The sequence below is a fragment of the Panulirus ornatus genome, chromosome 1 (genome assembly GCF_036320965.1).
Source record: "Panulirus ornatus isolate Po-2019 chromosome 1, ASM3632096v1, whole genome shotgun sequence".
NCBI classification, from domain to species: domain Eukaryota; kingdom Metazoa; phylum Arthropoda; class Malacostraca; order Decapoda; family Palinuridae; genus Panulirus; species Panulirus ornatus.
This window is the reverse complement of record NC_092224.1, coordinates 8343302-8364415: the sequence shown is the minus strand read 5'-3', so window position 1 is coordinate 8364415 and position 21114 is coordinate 8343302. Positions and strand designations below refer to the sequence as shown.

The 21114-nt window shown below is 42.4% G+C and overlaps 1 protein-coding gene across 1 annotated transcript in view; it reads left to right on the top strand.

Annotated features, from left to right (window-relative positions):
- Window positions 1–21114, top strand: part of LOC139754925 (angiotensin-converting enzyme-like) — an 81960-nt gene that overhangs the window by 30070 nt on the left and 30776 nt on the right. Inside the window, exon 3 of the mRNA XM_071672778.1 lies at window positions 16164–16328. Coding sequence (XP_071528879.1) covers window positions 16164–16328 — 165 coding nt within the window. The remainder of the gene's footprint in view (window positions 1–16163; window positions 16329–21114) is intronic.

Sequence of the window (21114 nt, the reverse complement as noted above, 5' to 3'; positions counted from 1 at the left end):
AGAGGGTTAGGGAAAATGATTTGGTAAACCGAGAAGAGGTAGTAAAAGCTTTGCGGAAGATGAAAGCCGGCAAGGCAGCGGGTTTGGATGGTATTGCAGTGGAATTTATTAAAAAAGGGGGTGACTGTATTATTGAGTGGTTGGTAAGGTTATTTAATGTATGTATGACTCATGGTGAGGTGCCTGAGGTTTGGCGGAATGCGTGCACAGTGCCATTGTACAAAGGCAAAGGGGATAAGAGTGAGTGCTCAAATTTCAGAGGTATAAGTTTGTTGAGTATTCCTGGTAAATTATATGGGAGGGTATTGATTGAGAGGGTGAAGGCATGTACAGAGCATCAGATTGGGGAAGAGCAGTGTGGTTTCAGAAGTGGTAGAGGATGTGTGGATCAGGTGTTTGCTTTGAAGAATGTATGCGAGAAGTACTTAGAAACGCAAATGGATTTGTATGTAGCATTTATGGATCTGGAGAAGGCATATGATAGAGTTGATAGAGATGCTCTGTGGAAGGTATTAAGAATATATGGTGTGGGAGTCAAGTCGTTAGAAGCAGTGAAAAGTTTTTATCGAGGATGTAAGGTATGTGTACGTGTAGGAAGAGAGGAAAGTCATTGGCTCTCAGTGAATGTTAGTTTGCGGCATGGGTGTGTGATGTCCCCATGGTTGTTTTATTTCTTTATGGATGGGGTTGTTAGGGAGGTAAATGCAAGAGTTTTGGAAAGAGGGGCAAGTATGCAGTCTGTTGTGGATGAAAGAGCTTGGGAAGCGAGTCAGTTGTTCGCTGATGATACAGCGCTGTTGGCTGAGTTTGGTAAAATGTGTGAAAGAAGAAAGCTGAGAGTAAATGTGAATAAGAGCAAGGTTATTAGGTAGAGTAGGGTTGAGGGACAAGTCAATTGGGAGGTAAGTTTGAATGCAGAAAAACTGGAGGAAGTGAAGTGTTTTAGATATCTGGGAGTAGATTTGGCAGCGGATGGAATCATGGAAGTGGAAGTGAATCATAGGGTGGGGGATGGGGCGAAAGTTCTGGGGGCGTTGAAGAATGTTTTGGAGGTCGAGAATATTATCTCGGAAAGCAAAAATGGGTATGTTTGAAGGAATTGTGGTTCCAACAATGTTATATGGTTGGGAGGCGTGGGTTATATATAGAGTTGTTCGGAGGAGAGAAGATGTGCTGGAAATGAGATGTTTGAGGACAATACGTAGTGTGAGGTGGTTTGATCGAGTAAGTAATAAAAGGGTAAGAGAGATGTGTGGTAATAAAAAAAAAGTGTGGTTGAGAGAGCAGAAGATTATGTATTGAAATGGTTTGGTCACATGGAAAGAATGAGTGAGGAAAGGTTTACCAAGAGCATATATGTGTCGGAGGTGGAGGGAACGAGGAGAAGTGGGAGACCAAATTGGAGGTGGAAAGATGGGGTGAAAAAGATTTTGAGTGATCGGGGCCTGAACATGCAGGAGGGTGAAAGGCGTGCAAGGAATAGAGTGAATTGGAACGATGTGGTATACCGGGGTCGACGTGCCGTGAATGGATTGAACCAGGGCATGTGAAGCGTCTGGGATAAACCATGGAAAGTTGTGTTGGGCCTGAATGTGGAAAGGGAGCTGTGGTTTCGGTGCATTATTACATGACAGCTAGAGACTGAGTGTGAACGAATGTGGCCTTTGTTGTCTTTTCCTAGCGCTACCTTGCGCACATGCGGGGGAGGGGGTTGTTATTTCATGTGTGGCGAGGTGGCGATGGGAATGAATAAAGGCAGACAGTATGAATTATGTACATGTATATATATGTTTGTATGTGTATATATATGTATACGTTGAGATGTATAGGTATGTATATTTGCGTGTGTGGACGTGTATGTATATACATGTGTATGTGGGTGGGTTGGGCCATTCTTTCGTCTGTTTCCTCGCGCTACCTCGCTAACGCGGTAGACAGCGACAAAGTAAAATAAATTGATATATATATATATATATATATATATATATATATATATATATATATATATATATATATATATATATATATATATATATATGGTGAAGAGCTTGTAGATTTATGTGCTGAAAAAGGACTGGTGATTGGGAATACCTGGTTTAAAAAGCGAGATATACATAAGCATACGTATGTAAGTAGGAGAGATGGCCAGAGAGCGTTGTTGGATTACGTGTTAATTGACAGGCGCGCGAAAGAGAGACTTTTGGATGTTAATGTGCTGAGAGGTGCAACAGGAGGGATGTCTGATCATTATCTTGTGGAGGCTAAGGTGAAGATTTGTATGGGTTTTCAGAAAAGAAGAGTGAATGTTGGGGTGAAGAGGGCGGTGAGAGTAAGTGAGCTTGGGATGGAGACTTGTGTGAGGAAGTACCAGGAGAGACTGAGTACAGAATGGAAAAAGGTGAGAACAATGGAAGTAAGGGGAGTGGGGGAGGAATGGGATGTATTTAGGGAATCAGTGATGGATTGCGCAAAAGATGATTGTGGCATGAGAAGAGTGGGAGGTGGGTTGATTAGAAAGGGTAGTGAGTGGTGGGATGAAGAAGTAAGAGTATTAGTGAAAGAGAAGAGGGAGGCATTTGGACGATTTTTGCAGGGAAAAAATGCAATTGAGTGGGAGATGTATAAAAGAAAGAGACAGGAGGTCAAGAGAAAGGTGCAAGAGGTGAAAAAGAGGGCAAATGAGAGTTGGGGTGAGAGAGTATCATTAAATTTTAGGGAGAATAAAAAGATGTTTTGGAAGGAGGTAAATAGAGTGCGTAAGACAAGGGAGCAAATGGGAACTTCAGTGAAGGGCGCTAATGGGGAGATGATAACAAGTAGTGGTGATGTGAGAAGGAGATGGAGTGAGTATTTTGAAGGTTTGTTGAATGTGTTTGATGATAGAGTGGCAGATATAGGGTGTTTTGGTCGAGGTGGTGTGCAAAGTGAGAGGGTTAGGGAAAATGATTTGGTAAACCGAGAAGAGGTAGTAAAAGCTTTGCGGAAGATGAAAGCCGGCAAGGCAGCGGGTTTGGATGGTATTGCAGTGGAATTTATTAAAAAAGGGGGTGACTGTATTATTGAGTGGTTGGTAAGGTTATTTAATGTATGTATGACTCATGGTGAGGTGCCTGAGGTTTGGCGGAATGCGTGCACAGTGCCATTGTACAAAGGCAAAGGGGATAAGAGTGAGTGCTCAAATTTCAGAGGTATAAGTTTGTTGAGTATTCCTGGTAAATTATATGGGAGGGTATTGATTGAGAGGGTGAAGGCATGTACAGAGCATCAGATTGGGGAAGAGCAGTGTGGTTTCAGAAGTGGTAGAGGATGTGTGGATCAGGTGTTTGCTTTGAAGAATGTATGCGAGAAGTACTTAGAAACGCAAATGGATTTGTATGTAGCATTTATGGATCTGGAGAAGGCATATGATAGAGTTGATAGAGATGCTCTGTGGAAGGTATTAAGAATATATGGTGTGGGAGTCAAGTCGTTAGAAGCAGTGAAAAGTTTTTATCGAGGATGTAAGGTATGTGTACGTGTAGGAAGAGAGGAAAGTCATTGGCTCTCAGTGAATGTTAGTTTGCGGCATGGGTGTGTGATGTCCCCATGGTTGTTTTATTTCTTTATGGATGGGGTTGTTAGGGAGGTAAATGCAAGAGTTTTGGAAAGAGGGGCAAGTATGCAGTCTGTTGTGGATGAGAGAGCTTGGGAAGCGAGTCAGTTGTTCGCTGATGATACAGCGCTGTTGGCTGAGTTTGGTAAAATGTGTGAAAGAAGAAAGCTGAGAGTAAATGTGAATAAGAGCAAGGTTATTAGGTAGAGTAGGGTTGAGGGACAAGTCAATTGGGAGGTAAGTTTGAATGCAGAAAAACTGGAGGAAGTGAAGTGTTTTAGATATCTGGGAGTAGATTTGGCAGCGGATGGAATCATGGAAGTGGAAGTGAATCATAGGGTGGGGGATGGGGCGAAAGTTCTGGGGGCGTTGAAGAATGTTTTGGAGGTCGAGAATATTATCTCGGAAAGCAAAAATGGGTATGTTTGAAGGAATTGTGGTTCCAACAATGTTATATGGTTGGGAGGCGTGGGTTATATATAGAGTTGTTCGGAGGAGAGAAGATGTGCTGGAAATGAGATGTTTGAGGACAATACGTAGTGTGAGGTGGTTTGATCGAGTAAGTAATAAAAGGGTAAGAGAGATGTGTGGTAATAAAAAAAAAGTGTGGTTGAGAGAGCAGAAGATTATGTATTGAAATGGTTTGGTCACATGGAAAGAATGAGTGAGGAAAGGTTTACCAAGAGCATATATGTGTCGGAGGTGGAGGGAACGAGGAGAAGTGGGAGACCAAATTGGAGGTGGAAAGATGGGGTGAAAAAGATTTTGAGTGATCGGGGCCTGAACATGCAGGAGGGTGAAAGGCGTGCAAGGAATAGAGTGAATTGGAACGATGTGGTATACCGGGGTCGACGTGCCGTGAATGGATTGAACCAGGGCATGTGAAGCGTCTGGGATAAACCATGGAAAGTTGTGTTGGGCCTGAATGTGGAAAGGGAGCTGTGGTTTCGGTGCATTATTACATGACAGCTAGAGACTGAGTGTGAACGAATGTGGCCTTTGTTGTCTTTTCCTAGCGCTACCTTGCGCACATGCGGGGGAGGGGGTTGTTATTTCATGTGTGGCGAGGTGGCGATGGGAATGAATAAAGGCAGACAGTATGAATTATGTACATGTATATATATGTTTGTATGTGTATATATATGTATACGTTGAGATGTATAGGTATGTATATTTGCGTGTGTGGACGTGTATGTATATACATGTGTATGTGGGTGGGTTGGGCCATTCTTTCGTCTGTTTCCTCGCGCTACCTCGCTAACGCGGTAGACAGCGACAAAGTAAAATAAATTGATATATATATATATATATATATATATATATATATATATATATATATATATATATATATATATATATATATATATATATGGTGAAGAGCTTGTAGATTTATGTGCTGAAAAAGGACTGGTGATTGGGAATACCTGGTTTAAAAAGCGAGATATACATAAGCATACGTATGTAAGTAGGAGAGATGGCCAGAGAGCGTTGTTGGATTACGTGTTAATTGACAGGCGCGCGAAAGAGAGACTTTTGGATGTTAATGTGCTGAGAGGTGCAACTGGAGGGATGTCTGATCATTATCTTGTGGAGGCTAAGGTGAAGATTTGTATGGGTTTTCAGAAAAGAAGAGTGAATGTTGGGGTGAAGAGGGCGGTGAGAGTAAGTGAGCTTGGGATGGAGACTTGTGTGAGGAAGTACCAGGAGAGACTGAGTACAGAATGGAAAAAGGTGAGAACAATGGAAGTAAGGGGAGTGGGGGAGGAATGGGATGTATTTAGGGAATCAGTGATGGATTGCGCAAAAGATGATTGTGGCATGAGAAGAGTGGGAGGTGGGTTGATTAGAAAGGGTAGTGAGTGGTGGGATGAAGAAGTAAGAGTATTAGTGAAAGAGAAGAGGGAGGCATTTGGACGATTTTTGCAGGGAAAAAATGCAATTGAGTGGGAGATGTATAAAAGAAAGAGACAGGAGGTCAAGAGAAAGGTGCAAGAGGTGAAAAAGAGGGCAAATGAGAGTTGGGGTGAGAGAGTATCATTAAATTTTAGGGAGAATAAAAAGATGTTTTGGAAGGAGGTAAATAGAGTGCGTAAGACAAGGGAGCAAATGGGAACTTCAGTGAAGGGCGCTAATGGGGAGATGATAACAAGTAGTGGTGATGTGAGAAGGAGATGGAGTGAGTATTTTGAAGGTTTGTTGAATGTGTTTGATGATAGAGTGGCAGATATAGGGTGTTTTGGTCGAGGTGGTGTGCAAAGTGAGAGGGTTAGGGAAAATGATTTGGTAAACCGAGAAGAGGTAGTAAAAGCTTTGCGGAAGATGAAAGCCGGCAAGGCAGCGGGTTTGGATGGTATTGCAGTGGAATTTATTAAAAAAGGGGGTGACTGTATTATTGAGTGGTTGGTAAGGTTATTTAATGTATGTATGACTCATGGTGAGGTGCCTGAGGTTTGGCGGAATGCGTGCACAGTGCCATTGTACAAAGGCAAAGGGGATAAGAGTGAGTGCTCAAATTTCAGAGGTATAAGTTTGTTGAGTATTCCTGGTAAATTATATGGGAGGGTATTGATTGAGAGGGTGAAGGCATGTACAGAGCATCAGATTGGGGAAGAGCAGTGTGGTTTCAGAAGTGGTAGAGGATGTGTGGATCAGGTGTTTGCTTTGAAGAATGTATGCGAGAAGTACTTAGAAACGCAAATGGATTTGTATGTAGCATTTATGGATCTGGAGAAGGCATATGATAGAGTTGATAGAGATGCTCTGTGGAAGGTATTAAGAATATATGGTGTGGGAGTCAAGTCGTTAGAAGCAGTGAAAAGTTTTTATCGAGGATGTAAGGTATGTGTACGTGTAGGAAGAGAGGAAAGTCATTGGCTCTCAGTGAATGTTAGTTTGCGGCATGGGTGTGTGATGTCCCCATGGTTGTTTTATTTCTTTATGGATGGGGTTGTTAGGGAGGTAAATGCAAGAGTTTTGGAAAGAGGGGCAAGTATGCAGTCTGTTGTGGATGAGAGAGCTTGGGAAGCGAGTCAGTTGTTCGCTGATGATACAGCGCTGTTGGCTGAGTTTGGTAAAATGTGTGAAAGAAGAAAGCTGAGAGTAAATGTGAATAAGAGCAAGGTTATTAGGTAGAGTAGGGTTGAGGGACAAGTCAATTGGGAGGTAAGTTTGAATGCAGAAAAACTGGAGGAAGTGAAGTGTTTTAGATATCTGGGAGTAGATTTGGCAGCGGATGGAATCATGGAAGTGGAAGTGAATCATAGGGTGGGGGATGGGGCGAAAGTTCTGGGGGCGTTGAAGAATGTTTTGGAGGTCGAGAATATTATCTCGGAAAGCAAAAATGGGTATGTTTGAAGGAATTGTGGTTCCAACAATGTTATATGGTTGGGAGGCGTGGGTTATATATAGAGTTGTTCGGAGGAGAGAAGATGTGCTGGAAATGAGATGTTTGAGGACAATACGTAGTGTGAGGTGGTTTGATCGAGTAAGTAATAAAAGGGTAAGAGAGATGTGTGGTAATAAAAAAAAAGTGTGGTTGAGAGAGCAGAAGATTATGTATTGAAATGGTTTGGTCACATGGAAAGAATGAGTGAGGAAAGGTTTACCAAGAGCATATATGTGTCGGAGGTGGAGGGAACGAGGAGAAGTGGGAGACCAAATTGGAGGTGGAAAGATGGGGTGAAAAAGATTTTGAGTGATCGGGGCCTGAACATGCAGGAGGGTGAAAGGCGTGCAAGGAATAGAGTGAATTGGAACGATGTGGTATACCGGGGTCGACGTGCCGTGAATGGATTGAACCAGGGCATGTGAAGCGTCTGGGATAAACCATGGAAAGTTGTGTTGGGCCTGAATGTGGAAAGGGAGCTGTGGTTTCGGTGCATTATTACATGACAGCTAGAGACTGAGTGTGAACGAATGTGGCCTTTGTTGTCTTTTCCTAGCGCTACCTTGCGCACATGCGGGGAGGGGGTTGTTATTTCATGTGTGGCGAGGTGGCGATGGGAATGAATAAAGGCAGACAGTATGAATTATGTACATGTATATATATGTTTGTATGTGTATATATATGTATACGTTGAGATGTATAGGTATGTATATTTGCGTGTGTGGACGTGTATGTATATACATGTGTATGTGGGTGGGTTGGGCCATTCTTTCGTCTGTTTCCTCGCGCTACCTCGCTAACGCGGTAGACAGCGACAAAGTAAAATAAATTGATATATATATATATATATATATATATATATATATATATATATATATATATATATATATATATATATATATATATATATATATATGGTGAAGAGCTTGTAGATTTATGTGCTGAAAAAGGACTGGTGATTGGGAATACCTGGTTTAAAAAGCGAGATATACATAAGCATACGTATGTAAGTAGGAGAGATGGCCAGAGAGCGTTGTTGGATTACGTGTTAATTGACAGGCGCGCGAAAGAGAGACTTTTGGATGTTAATGTGCTGAGAGGTGCAACTGGAGGGATGTCTGATCATTATCTTGTGGAGGCTAAGATGAAGATTTGTATGGGTTTTCAGAAAAGAAGAGTGAATGTTGGGGTGAAGAGGGTGGTGAGAGTAAGTGAGCTTGGGATGGAGACTTGTGTGAGGAAGTACCAGGAGAGACTGAGTACAGAATGGAAAAAGGTGAGAACAATGGAAGTAAGGGGAGTGGGGGAGGAATGGGATGTATTTAGGGAATCAGTGATGGATTGCGCAAAAGATGCTTGTGGCATGAGAAGAGTGGGAGGTGGGTTGATTAGAAAGGGTAGTGAGTGGTGGGATGAAGAAGTAAGAGTATTAGTGAAGGAGAAGAGGGAGGCATTTGGACGATTTTTGCAGGGAAAAAATGCAATTGAGTGGGAGATGTATAAAAGAAAGAGACAGGAGGTCAAGAGAAAGGTGCAAGAGGTGAAAAAAAGGGCAAATGAGAGTTGGGGTGAGAGAGTATCATTAAATTTTAGGGAGAATAAAAAGATGTTTTGGAAGGAGGTAAATAGAGTGCGTAAGACAAGGGAGCAAATGGGAACTTCAGTGAAGGGCGCTAATGGGGAGATGATAACAAGTAGTGGTGATGTGAGAAGGAGATGGAGTGAGTATTTTGAAGGTTTGTTGAATGTGTTTGATGATAGAGTGGCAGATATAGGGTGTTTTGGTCGAGGTGGTGTGCAAAGTGAGAGGGTTAGGGAAAATGATTTGGTAAACCGAGAAGAGGTAGTAAAAGCTTTGCGGAAGATGAAAGCCGGCAAGGCAGCAGGTTTGGATGGTATTGCAGTGGAATTTATTAAAAAAGGGGGTGACTGTATTATTGACTGGTTGGTAAGGTTATTTAATGTATGTATGACTCATGGTGAGGTGCCTGAGGTTTGGCGGAATGCGTGCACAGTGCCATTGTACAAAGGCAAAGGGGATAAGAGTGAGTGCTCAAATTACAGAGGTATAAGTTTGTTGAGTATTCCTGGTAAATTATATGGGAGGGTATTGATTGAGAGGGTGAAGGCATGTACAGAGCATCAGATTGGGGAAGAGCAGTGTGGTTTCAGAAGTGGTAGAGGATGTGGATCAGGTGTTTGCTTTGAAGAATGTATGTGAGAAATACTTAGAAAAGCAAATGGATTTGTATGTAGCATTTATGGATCTGGAGAAGGCATATGATAGAGTTGATAGAGATGCTCTGTGGAAGGTATTAAGAATATATGGTGTGGGAGGCAAGTTGTTAGAAGCAGTGAAAAGTTTTTATCGAGGATGTAAGGCATGTGTACGTGTAGGAAGAGAGGAAAGTGATTGGTTCTCAGTGAATGAAGGTTTGCGGCAGGGGTGTGTGATGTCTCCATGGTTGTTTAATTTGTTTATGGATGGGGTTGTTAGGGAGGTGAATGCAAGAGTTTTGGAAAGAGGGGCAAGTATGAAGTCTGTTGGGGATGAGAGAGCTTGGGAAGTGAGTCAGTTGTTGTTCGCTGATGATACAGCGCTGGTGGCTGATTCATGTGAGAAACTGCAGAAGCTGGTGACTGAGTTTGGTAAAGTGTGTGAAAGAAGAAAGTTAAGAGTAAATGTGAATAAGAGCAAGGTTATTAGGTACAGTAGGGTTGAGGGTCAAGTCAATTGGGAGGTAAGTTTGAATGGAGAAAAACTGGAGGAAGTAAAGTGTTTTAGATATCTGGGAGTGGATCTGGCAGCGGATGGAACCATGGAAGCGGAAGTGTATCATAGGGTGGGGGAGGGGGCGAAAATTCTGGGAGCCTTGAAGAATGTGTGGAAGTCGAGAACATTATCTCGGAAAGCAAAAATGGGTATGTTTGAAGGAATAGTGGTTCCAACAATGTTGTATGGTTGCGAGGCGTGGGCTATGGATAGAGTTGTGCGCAGGAGGATGGATGTGCTGGAAATGAGATGTTTGAGGACAATGTGTGGTGTGAGGTGGTTTGATCGAGTAAGTAACGTAACGGGTAAGAGAGATGTGTGGAAATAAAAAGAGCGTGGTTGAGAGAGCAGAAGAGGGTGTTTTGAAATGGTTTGGGCACATGGAGAGAATGAGTGAGGAAAGATTGACCAAGAGGATATATGTGTCGGAGGTGGAGGGAACGAGGAGAAGTGGGAGACCAAATTGGCGGTGGAAAGATGGAGTGAAAAAGATTTTGTGTGATCGGGGCCTGAACATGCAGGAGGGTGAAAGGCGGGCAAGGAATAGAGTGAATTGGAGCGATGTGGTATACCGGGGTTGACGTGCTGTCAGTGGATTGAATCAGGGCATGTGAAAGCGTCTGGGGTAAACCATGGAAAGCTGTGTAGGTATGTATATTTGCGTGTGTGGACGTGTATGTATATACATGTGTATGGGGGTGGGTTGGGCCATTTCTTTCGTCTGTTTCCTTGTGGTACCTCGCAAATGCGAGAGACAGCGACAAAGCAAAAAAAAAGAAAAAAAAAGATTATATATATATATATATATATATATATATATATATATATATATATATATATATATATATATATATATATATATTTTTTTTTTTTTTTTTTATACTTTGTCGCTGTCTCCCGCGTTTGCGAGGTAGCGCAAGGAAACAGACGAAAGAAATGGCCCAACCCCCCCATACACATGTACATACACACGTCCACACACGGAAATATACATACCTACACAGCTTTCCATGGTTTACCCCGGACGCTTCACATGCCTTGATTCAATCCACTGACAGCACGTCAACCCCTGTATACCACATCGCTCCAATTCACTCTATTCCTTGCCCTCCTTTCACCCTCCTGCATGTTCAGGCCCCGATCACACAAAATCCTTTTCACTCCATCTTTCCACCTCCAATTTGGTCTCCCTCTTCTCCTCGTTCCCTCCACCTCCGACACATATATCCTCTTGGTCAATCTTTCCTCACTCATTCTCTCCATGTGCCCAAACCATTTCAAAACACCCTCTTCTGCTCTCTCAACCACGCTCTTTTTATTTCCACACATCTCTCTTACCCTTACGTTACTTACTCGATCAAACCACCTCACACCACACATTGTCCTCAAACATCTCATTTCCAGCACATCAATCCTCCTGCGCACAACTCTATCCATAGCCCACGCCTCGCAACCATACAACATTGTTGGAACTACTATTCCTTCAAACATACCCATTTTTGCTTTCCGGGATAATGTTCTCGACTTCCACACATTTTTCAAGGCTCCCAAAATTTTCGCCCCCTCCCCCACCCTATGATCCACTTCCGCTTCCATGGTTCCATCCGCTGACAGATCCACTCCCAGATATCTAAAACACTTCACTTCCTCCAGTTTTTCACCATTCAAACTCACCTCCCAATTGACTTGACCCTCAACCCTACTGTACCTAATAACCTTGCTCTTATTCACATTTACTCTTAACTTTCTTCTTCCACACACTTTACCAAACTCAGTCACCAGCTTCTGCAGTTTCTCACATGAATCCGCCACCAGCGCTGTATCATCAGCGAACAACAACTGACTCACTTCCCAAGCTCTCTCATCCCCAACAGACTTCATACTTGCCCCTCTTTCCAAGACTCTTGCATTTACCTCCCTAACAACCCCATCCATAAACAAATTAAACAACCATGGAGACATCACACACCCCTGCCGCAAACCTACATTCACTGAGAAGCAATCACTTTCCTCTCTTCCTACACGTACACATGCCTTACATCCTCGATAAAAACTTTTCACTGCTTCTAACAACTTGCCTCCCACACCATATATTCTTAATACCTTCCACAGAGCATCTCTATCAACTCTATCATATGCCTTCTCCAGATCCATAAATGCTACATAGAAATCCATTTGCTTTTCTAAGTATTTCTCACATACATTCTTCAAAGCAAACACCTGATTCACACATCCTCTACCACTTCTGAAACCACACTGCTCTTCCCCAATCTGATGCTCTGTACATGCCTTCACCCTCTCAATCAATACCCTCCCATATAATTTACCAGGAATACTCAACAAACTTATACCTCTGAAATTTGAGCACTCACTCTTATCCCCTTTGCCTTTGTACAATGGCACTATGCACGCATTCCGCCAATCCTCAGGCACCTCACCATGAGTCATACATACATTAAATAACCTTACCAACCAGTCAACAATACAGTCACCCCCTTTTTTAATAAATTCCACTGCAATACCATCCAAACCTGCTGCCTTGCCGGCTTTCATCTTCCGCAAAGCTTTTACTACCTCTTCTCTGTTTACCAAATCATTTTCCCTAACCCTCTCACTTTGCACACCACCTCGACCAAAACACCCTATATCTGCCACTCTGTCATCAGACACATTCAACAAACCTTCAAAATACTCATTCCATCTCCTTCTCACATCACCACTACTTGTTATCACCTCCCCATTTACGCCCTTCACTGAAGTTCCCATTTGCTCCCTTGTCTTACGCACCCTATTTACCTCCTTCCAGAACATCTTTTTATTCTCCCTAAAATTTACTGATAGTCTCTCACCCCAACTCTCATTTGCCCTTTTTTTTCACCTCTTGCACCTTTCTCTTGACCTCATGTCTCTTTCTTTTATACTTCTCCCACTCAATTGCATTTTTTCCCTGCAAAAATCGTCCAAATGCCTCTCTCTTCTCTTTCACTAATACTCTTACTTCTTCATCCCACCACTCACTACCCTTTCTAAACAGCCCACCTCCCACTCTTCTCATGCCACAAGCATATATATATATATATATATATATATATATATATATATTATAATTAACCGCCGTCTCCCGCGAATAATGGCCCAACCGACCCACATACACGTGTATATGATAAACGCCCACACACGCACACATCCATACATATACATTTCAATGTATACAAACATACACATACAAAGACATATACCTACACACACATCTACATATCCATACTTGCTGCCTTCATCCATTCCCGTCGCCACCCCGCCACACACGAAATATCATTCCTACCCTCTCACCCAGCAACGCAGCGCCAGGAACAGACAAAAAAGGACACATTCGTTCACACTCAGTCTCTAGCTGTCATGTGTAATGCTCCTAAACCACAGCTCCCTTTCCACTTCCAGGCCCCACAAAACTTTCCATGGTTTACTCCAGACGCTTCACATGCCCTGGTTCAATCCAATGGCAGCACGTTGATCCCGGTACACTTATTGTTCCAATTCACCCTATTCCTTACACGCCTTTCAACCTCCTGTAGTTCAGTCTCCGATCACTCAAAATCTTTTTCACTCCATCATTCCACCTCCAATTAGGTCTCCCGCTTCTCCTTCTGCTCTCCACCTCTCACACACATATCCTCTTCGTCAATCTTTCCTCAATGCTTTTCTCAATGTATCCAAATAATTTCAAAACATCCTTTTCTGCTCTCTCAACCACACTCATTTTGTTACTACACATCTCTCTTACCCTTTCTTTGTTTACTTGATCTAACCACCTCACACCACATATTGTCCTCAAACATTTCATTTACAACACATCCACCTTACTCCGCACACCCCTATCTATAGCCCATGCTTCGCAATCATATCACATTGCTGGAACCACTATTCCTTTAAACATACCCATTTTTGGTCTCCGAAATAACCTTCTTGCTTTCTACACATTTTTCTACGCTCACAGAAACTTCGCTCCCTGCCCCACTTTGTGACTCACCTCCGCTTCCATGGTTCCATCCGCTACTAAATCCGCTCCCAGATATCTGAAACACTTCACTTCATCCCGTTTTTCTCCATTCAAATCTACCTCATAATTCACTTGTCCGTCAACCCTACTGAACCTAATAACTTTGTTCTTATTCAAGTTTTCTCTCAACTTTCTTCTTTCACACACTTTACTAACCTCAGTCACCAGCTTCTGCAGTTTCTCATCCGAATCAGCCTACGAGTGCTGTATCATTAGCAAACAACAACTGACTCACTTCCCAAGCTCTCTCATCCACAACAGACTGCATGCTTGCCCCTCTCTCCAAAACTTTTCCTTTCACCTCCCTTACCACCCCATCCATACACAAATTAAACGACCACGGAGACATCAAACACCCCCGCCGCAAACCGACATTCGCTGGGAACGAATCCTCTCTTCCCAATCGTACACATGCCTTACATCCTCGGTAAAACCTTTTCACTGCTTCTAGCAACTTACCTCCCACAACATATTCTCTCAAAACTTCCACAAAGTATCTCCATCCACCCTGCCATATGTCCTCTCCAGATCCATAAATGCTACATACATATCCATCTGTTTTTCTAAGTATTTCTCATATACATTCTTCAAAGCAAACACCTGATCAACACATTCTCTACCACTTCTGAAACCACACTGCTCTTCCCCAATTTGATGCTCTGTACATGCCTTCACCCTCTCAATCAATACTCTCCCATGTGATTTCCCAGGAATACTCGACAAGCCTTTGCCTCTGTAATTTGAATACTCACCATTATCCCATTTGGCTTTGTACAATGGCACTATGCATGCATTTCGCCGAATCCTTAGGCACTTCACCATAATTTATACATACAATGAATATCCTTACCAACCACTGAGCAACAGTCACCACCCCCCCTTTTTTTTTTTAAACAAATTCCACTGGAATACCATCCAAACCCACCGCCTTGCCTGCTTTCATCTTCCGCAAAGCTTTCACTACCTCTTTTCTGTTCACCAAACCATTCTCCCTGACCGTCTCTCTCACTTCGCAAACCACCCCAACCAAAACACCCTATATCTGCCACTCTATCATCAAACACATTCAACAAGCCCTCAAGATTTTCACTCCATCTCTTTCTCACTTCGTCACTACTTGTTATATCTTCCCTATTGTCCCCTTCATCGATGTTCCCTTTTGTTCCCTTGTCTTACGCACTTTATTTTCCTCCTTCCAAAGCATATTTTTATTCTCCCTAAAATGTGATGATACTCCCTCACCCCAAATCTCATTTGCCCTGTTTTTCACCTCTTGCACCTTTCTCTTGACCTCCTGCCTCTTTCTTTTATACATCTCCCAATCATTTGCACTACATCCTTGCAAAAGTCGTCCAAACGCCTCTCTCTTCTCTTACACTAACAATCGTACTTCTTTATCCCACCATTCACTACTCTTCCTAATCTGCCCACCTTCCAACTTTCTCTTGCCACATGTATCTTATGCGGAAGCCATCACTGCTTCCCTACATACATCCCATTCCTCCTCCACTCCCCTGACGTCCTTTGCTCTCACCTTTTGCCATTCTGCACTCAGTCTCTCTTGGTAGTTTCTCACACAAGTCTCCTTTTTAAGCTCACCTCTCGCCAGTCTCTTCTCCCTAAGATTTTCTCTTCTTTTTTGAAAACCTCTACAAATCTTCACCTTCGCCTCCGCAAGATAATGATCAGACATCCCTCCAGCTTCCCCTCTCAGCACATTAACATCCAAATGTGTCTCTTTTACACGCCCATCAATTAACACGTAATCCAATAACGCCCTTTGACCATCTTTCCTACTTAGATACGTATACTTACGTATATATTTTTTTAAACCAGTTATTCCCAATCACTCGTCCATTTACAGCACACAAATCCACAAGCTCTTCACCATTTCCATTTACACCACTGAACACTCCATGTACACCAATTATTCCTTCAACTGCCACATTACTCACCTTTGCATTCAAATCACCCATCACTATAACTCGGTCTCATGCATCAAAGCTGCTAACACACTCACTCAGCTGCTCCCAAAACACTTGCCTCTCATGATCTTTCTTCTCATGACCAGGTGCATAGGCACCAATAATCACCCATCTCTCTCCATCCACTTTCAGTTTTACCCATATCAATCTAGAGGGGAGAAAGAATACTTCCCACGTATTCCCCGCGTGTCGTACAAGGCGACTAAACGGGGCGGGAGTGAGGGTCTGGAAACCCCCTTCCTTGTATCAAAATGTTTACATAAATATATATATATATGTTGATATATGCCTGTATGCATTACACCACTTGTCAGAATCTTTAAATTTGGCCGATGCTTGGAGAGGTTCCCTCACTTGAGCCTGTGTTGCAGATAGCGGCCAAACTGGAGCACACCCAATGGGAGAAGGAAGCTTGGGAGATGGTACAGTCCTTCGGGGACAGTTGGACGGCCCTTTGCAGTGACAGTCTCAAGCGGCAGTTCGAGTTCCTGTCTATCCAGGGAATCTCAGCCTTGTCTGACGACGAGTTGAAGGAGGTAAAGTCGGGTTGTATGTCTGGGCGAGCATGAAGACGCTGGTATAATACAAAATTACTAACTCTTGACAATGTTAAACAGTCAAATGTGTTTGTGTTGGATGTCGCGTTTGTCAGTGCATGTACCTTAACATATATTCTAGTGTTAATCACTTGACGCTAGTGGCTGTATTATGTAAATACACATACACACACACACATATATATATATATATATATATATATATATATATATATATATATATATATATATATGGGGGAGAAAGAATACTTCCCACGTATTCCCTGCGTGTCGTAGAAGGCGACTAAAAGGGGAGGGAGCGGGGGGATGGAAATCCTCCCCTCTCATTATTATTATTTTTTTTTTCTAATTTTCCAAAAGAAGGAACAGAGAAGGGGGCCAGGTGAGGATATTCCCTCAAAGGCCCAGTTCTCTGTTCTTAACGCTACCTCGCTAAACGCGGGAAATGGCGAATAGTTTGAAAGAAAGAAAAAGAAATATATATATATATATATATATATATATATATATATATATATATATATATATATATATATATATATATATATATATATATATATCATCCCTGGGGATATGGGAAAAAGAATCCATCCCACGTATTCCCTGCGTGTCGTAGAGGGCGACTAAAACGGGAGGGAAACGGGGGCTGGAAATCCTTCCTCTCATTTTTAACTTTCCAAGATAGGGAACAGAGAAGGGGCCAAGTGAGGATATTTCATCTAAGGCTCAGTCTTCTGCTCTTAACTCTACCTCGCTATCGCGGGAAATGGCGGATATGTATGATATATATATATATATATATATATATATATATATATATATATATATATATATATATATATATATATATATATATACAGATAGATCACAAAAGATACTCGATTCAGAAGTATGCTGGTAGCCACATAGTGATTCAGACAGCAACGGACATTAAAGTACAAACCAAAAAGTCATGTTTAATGGTAAACGCTCTGAGCAACAACATTTAACACAATGATTCCAATTCAGTAGCTCTCATTGAAGAATATGACGAGCTGACTGGCACCCTGAGAGTAGATTGGATAACATTGTTATAGATGGCGCTGTCCCAAGGCATAATGTAAAGTAAGTATGCTCTAAGTAGAGCACTAGGTGTGACTGAGAGATAAATGCCTGCGCCTTGATACTCACAGAGGTCGGTGTTGACCATATCGAACGGGCGGTTAAAGTTAGGTCAGGTCATATTACCAGTCAAACGTGAAAGGTCACATCAAGACCCCACTTCAGCAGAGAGCGACAATAGGGGTCGGGTCACAGGAGGTTCGTCACATTTCTGTCTTGTACAGAAATTACACGAAGAAATTGAATGGACTAACATCAACCACAAGATCCAGCCGAAACAGAAGATTTGGAGTACATTGCTTGGTCAACAGTGAGCACGCTGATATCACTGATTGAAACATTTCTGAACACGAAAAATAGCGATCTGATCAGCGACCATAATCTACCAGACTACAAATTATTAGTAAAGAATTTTTCAAACTTTACATAACCGTCGTATGATGACGCCCTAGTCAGCCAGCAGGTATGGACACTGTCATGTATCGAGCAATACAGGATAGGATAAAGACTCAATCATTCTGGGGAATTTTAATCTTCCAGAAATCAACTGGCAAACTATATCAGGTGTACAAAGTAAATCTCTTAGACTTATCAACTTCGTCGAAGACAATCTTCTCAACCAAACCGTCACCCAAGCCGACGAGGGAAGCTAATTTACTGGATTTAGTTCTTGTATCCCAAGAGTTCTTAGCAACCAATACAGTGTTGCAGAACATCTAGGTACTTGTGACAATAACATGTTTAGCTTCGACGTTAATATCAAAATCGACTCTCCTAAAACCAGTACTATTATCCTTAGCTTTAAAAGGATGGACTTTAATGGACTGTGCGACGCGTTAAAGAGTTTCACTCTTGTTAGTTCATGCTGAGAGGAATCATGAGCAACTTTTGAGCGTCAGTTTATGCACCAACGAGATACATTCATTCCTTTGCAAGACAGAAACAAGAAAAGCAACAACAAGCTAAGGTATTTATAAAGTATCTCAGATATTACAAGAGCTGTACGGTGCACTATAAATTCTACAAGTTTAAGAAATCAACAGTGCCTTGAATATTGCAACGAAATATAACACAGTTAGGAAAGACGTGAAAAGACTTATCAAACAAGCCAAAAGCGAGTACGAAGTGAGTACTACAAGATATAGTAATACCGATGCTAAAATATTTTGTAGATTTTTTTTTTTTTTTTTGCTTTGTCGCTGTCTCCCGCGTTTGCGAGGTAGCGCAAGGAAACAGACGAAAGAAATGGCCCAACCCACCCCCATACACATGTATATACATACGTCCACACACGCAAATATACATACCTACACAGCTTTCCATGGTTTACCCCAGACGCTTCACATGCCCTGATTCAATCCACTGACAGCACGTCAACCCCGGTATACCACATCGATCCAATTCACTCTATTTCTTGCCCTCCTTTCACCCTCCTGCATGTTCAGGCCCCGATCACACAAAATCTTTTTCACTCCATCTTTCCACCTCCAATTTGGTCTCCCTCTTCTCCTCGTTCCCTCCACCTCCGACACATATATCCTCTTGGTCAATCTTTCCTCACTCATTCTCTCCATGTGCCCAAACCATTTCAAAACACCCTCTTCTGCTCTCTCAACCACGCTCTTTTTATTTCCACACATCTCTCTTACCCTTACGTTACTTACTCGATCAAACCACCTCACACCACACATTGTCCTCAAACATCTCATTTCCAGCACATCCATCCTCCTGCGCACCACTCTATCCATAGCCCACGCCTCGCAACCATACAACATTGTTGGAACCACTATTCCTTCAAACGTACCCATTTTTGCTTTCCGAGATGATGTTCTCGATTTCCACACATTCTTCAAGGCTCCCAGAATTTTCGCCCCCTCCCCCATCCTATGATCCACTTCCGCTTCCATGGTTCCATCCGCTGCCAGATCCACTCCCAGATATCTAAAACACTTTACTTCCTCCAGTTTTTCTCCATTCAAACTCACCTCCCAATTGACTTGACCCTCAACCCTACTGCACCTAATAACCTTACTCTTATTCACATTTACTCTTAACTTTCTTCTTTCACACACTTTACCAAACTCAGTCACCAGCTTCTGCAGTTTCTCACATGAATCAGCCACCAGCCCTGTATCATCAGCGAACAACAACTGAGTCACTTCCCAAGCTCTCTCATCCCCAACAGACTTCATACTTGCCCCTCTTTCCAAAACTCTTGCATTCACCTCCCTAACAACCCCATCCATAAACAAATTAAACAACCATGGAGACATCACACACCCCTGCCGCAAACCTACATTCACTGAGAACCAATCACTTTCCTCTCTTCCTACACGTACACATGCCTTACATCCTCGATAAAAACTTTTCACTGCTTCTAACAACTTGCCTCCCACACCATATATTCTTAATACCTTCCACAGAGCATCTCTATCAACTCTATCATATGCCTTCTCCAGATCCATAAATGCTACATACAAATCCATTTGCTTTTCTAAGTATTTCTCACATACATTCTTCAAAGCAAACACCTGATCCACACATCCTCTACCACTTCTGAAACCACACTGCTCTTACCCAATCTGATGCTCTGTACATGCCTTCACCCTCTCAATCAATACCCTCCCATATAATTTACCAGGAATACTCAACAAACTTATACCTCTGTAATTTGAGCACTCACTCTTATACCCTTTGCCTTTGTACAATGGCACTATGCAAGCATTCCGCCAATCCTCAGGCACCTCACCATGAGTCATACATACATTAAATAACCTTACCAACCAGTCAACAATACAGTCACCCCCTTTCTTAATAAATTCCACTGCAATACCATCCAAACCTGCTGCCTTGCCGGCTTTCATCTTCCGCAAAGCTTTTACTACCTCTTCTCTGTTTACCAAATCATTTTGCCTAACCCTCTCACTTTGCACACCACCTCGACCAAAACACCCTATATCTGCCACTCTATCATCAAACACATTCAACAAACCTTCAAAATACTCACTCCATCTCCTTCTCACATCACCACTACTTGTTATCACCTCCCCATTTGCGCCCTTCACTGAAGTTCCCATTTGCTCCCTTGTCTTACGCACTTTATTTACCTCCTTCCAGAACATCTTTTTATTCTCCCTAAAATTTAATGATACTCTCTCACCCCAACTCTCATTTGCCCTTTTTTTTTTTCACCTATTGCACCTTTCTCTTGACCTCCTGTCTCTTTCTTTTATACATCTCCCACTCAATTGCATTTTTTCCCTGCAAAAATCGTCCAAATGCCTCTCTCTTCTCTTTCACTAATACTCTTACTTCTTCATCCCACCACTCACTACCCTTTCTAATCAACCCATCTCCCACTCTTCTCATGCCACAAGCATCTTTTGCGCAATCCATCACTGATTCCCTAAATACATCCCATTCCTCCCCCACTCCCCTTACTTCCATTGTTCTCACCTTTTTCCATTTTGTACTCAGTCTCTCCTGGTACTTCCTCACACAAATCTCCTTCCCAAGCTCACTTACTCTCACCACCCTCTTCACCCCAACAAGAGCAAGAGCAAGGGAAGGAGTAGCAATACTCCTGAAACAGGAGTTGTGGGAGTATGTGATAGAATGTAAGAAAGTAAATTCTCGATTAATATGGGTAAAACTGAAAGTTGAT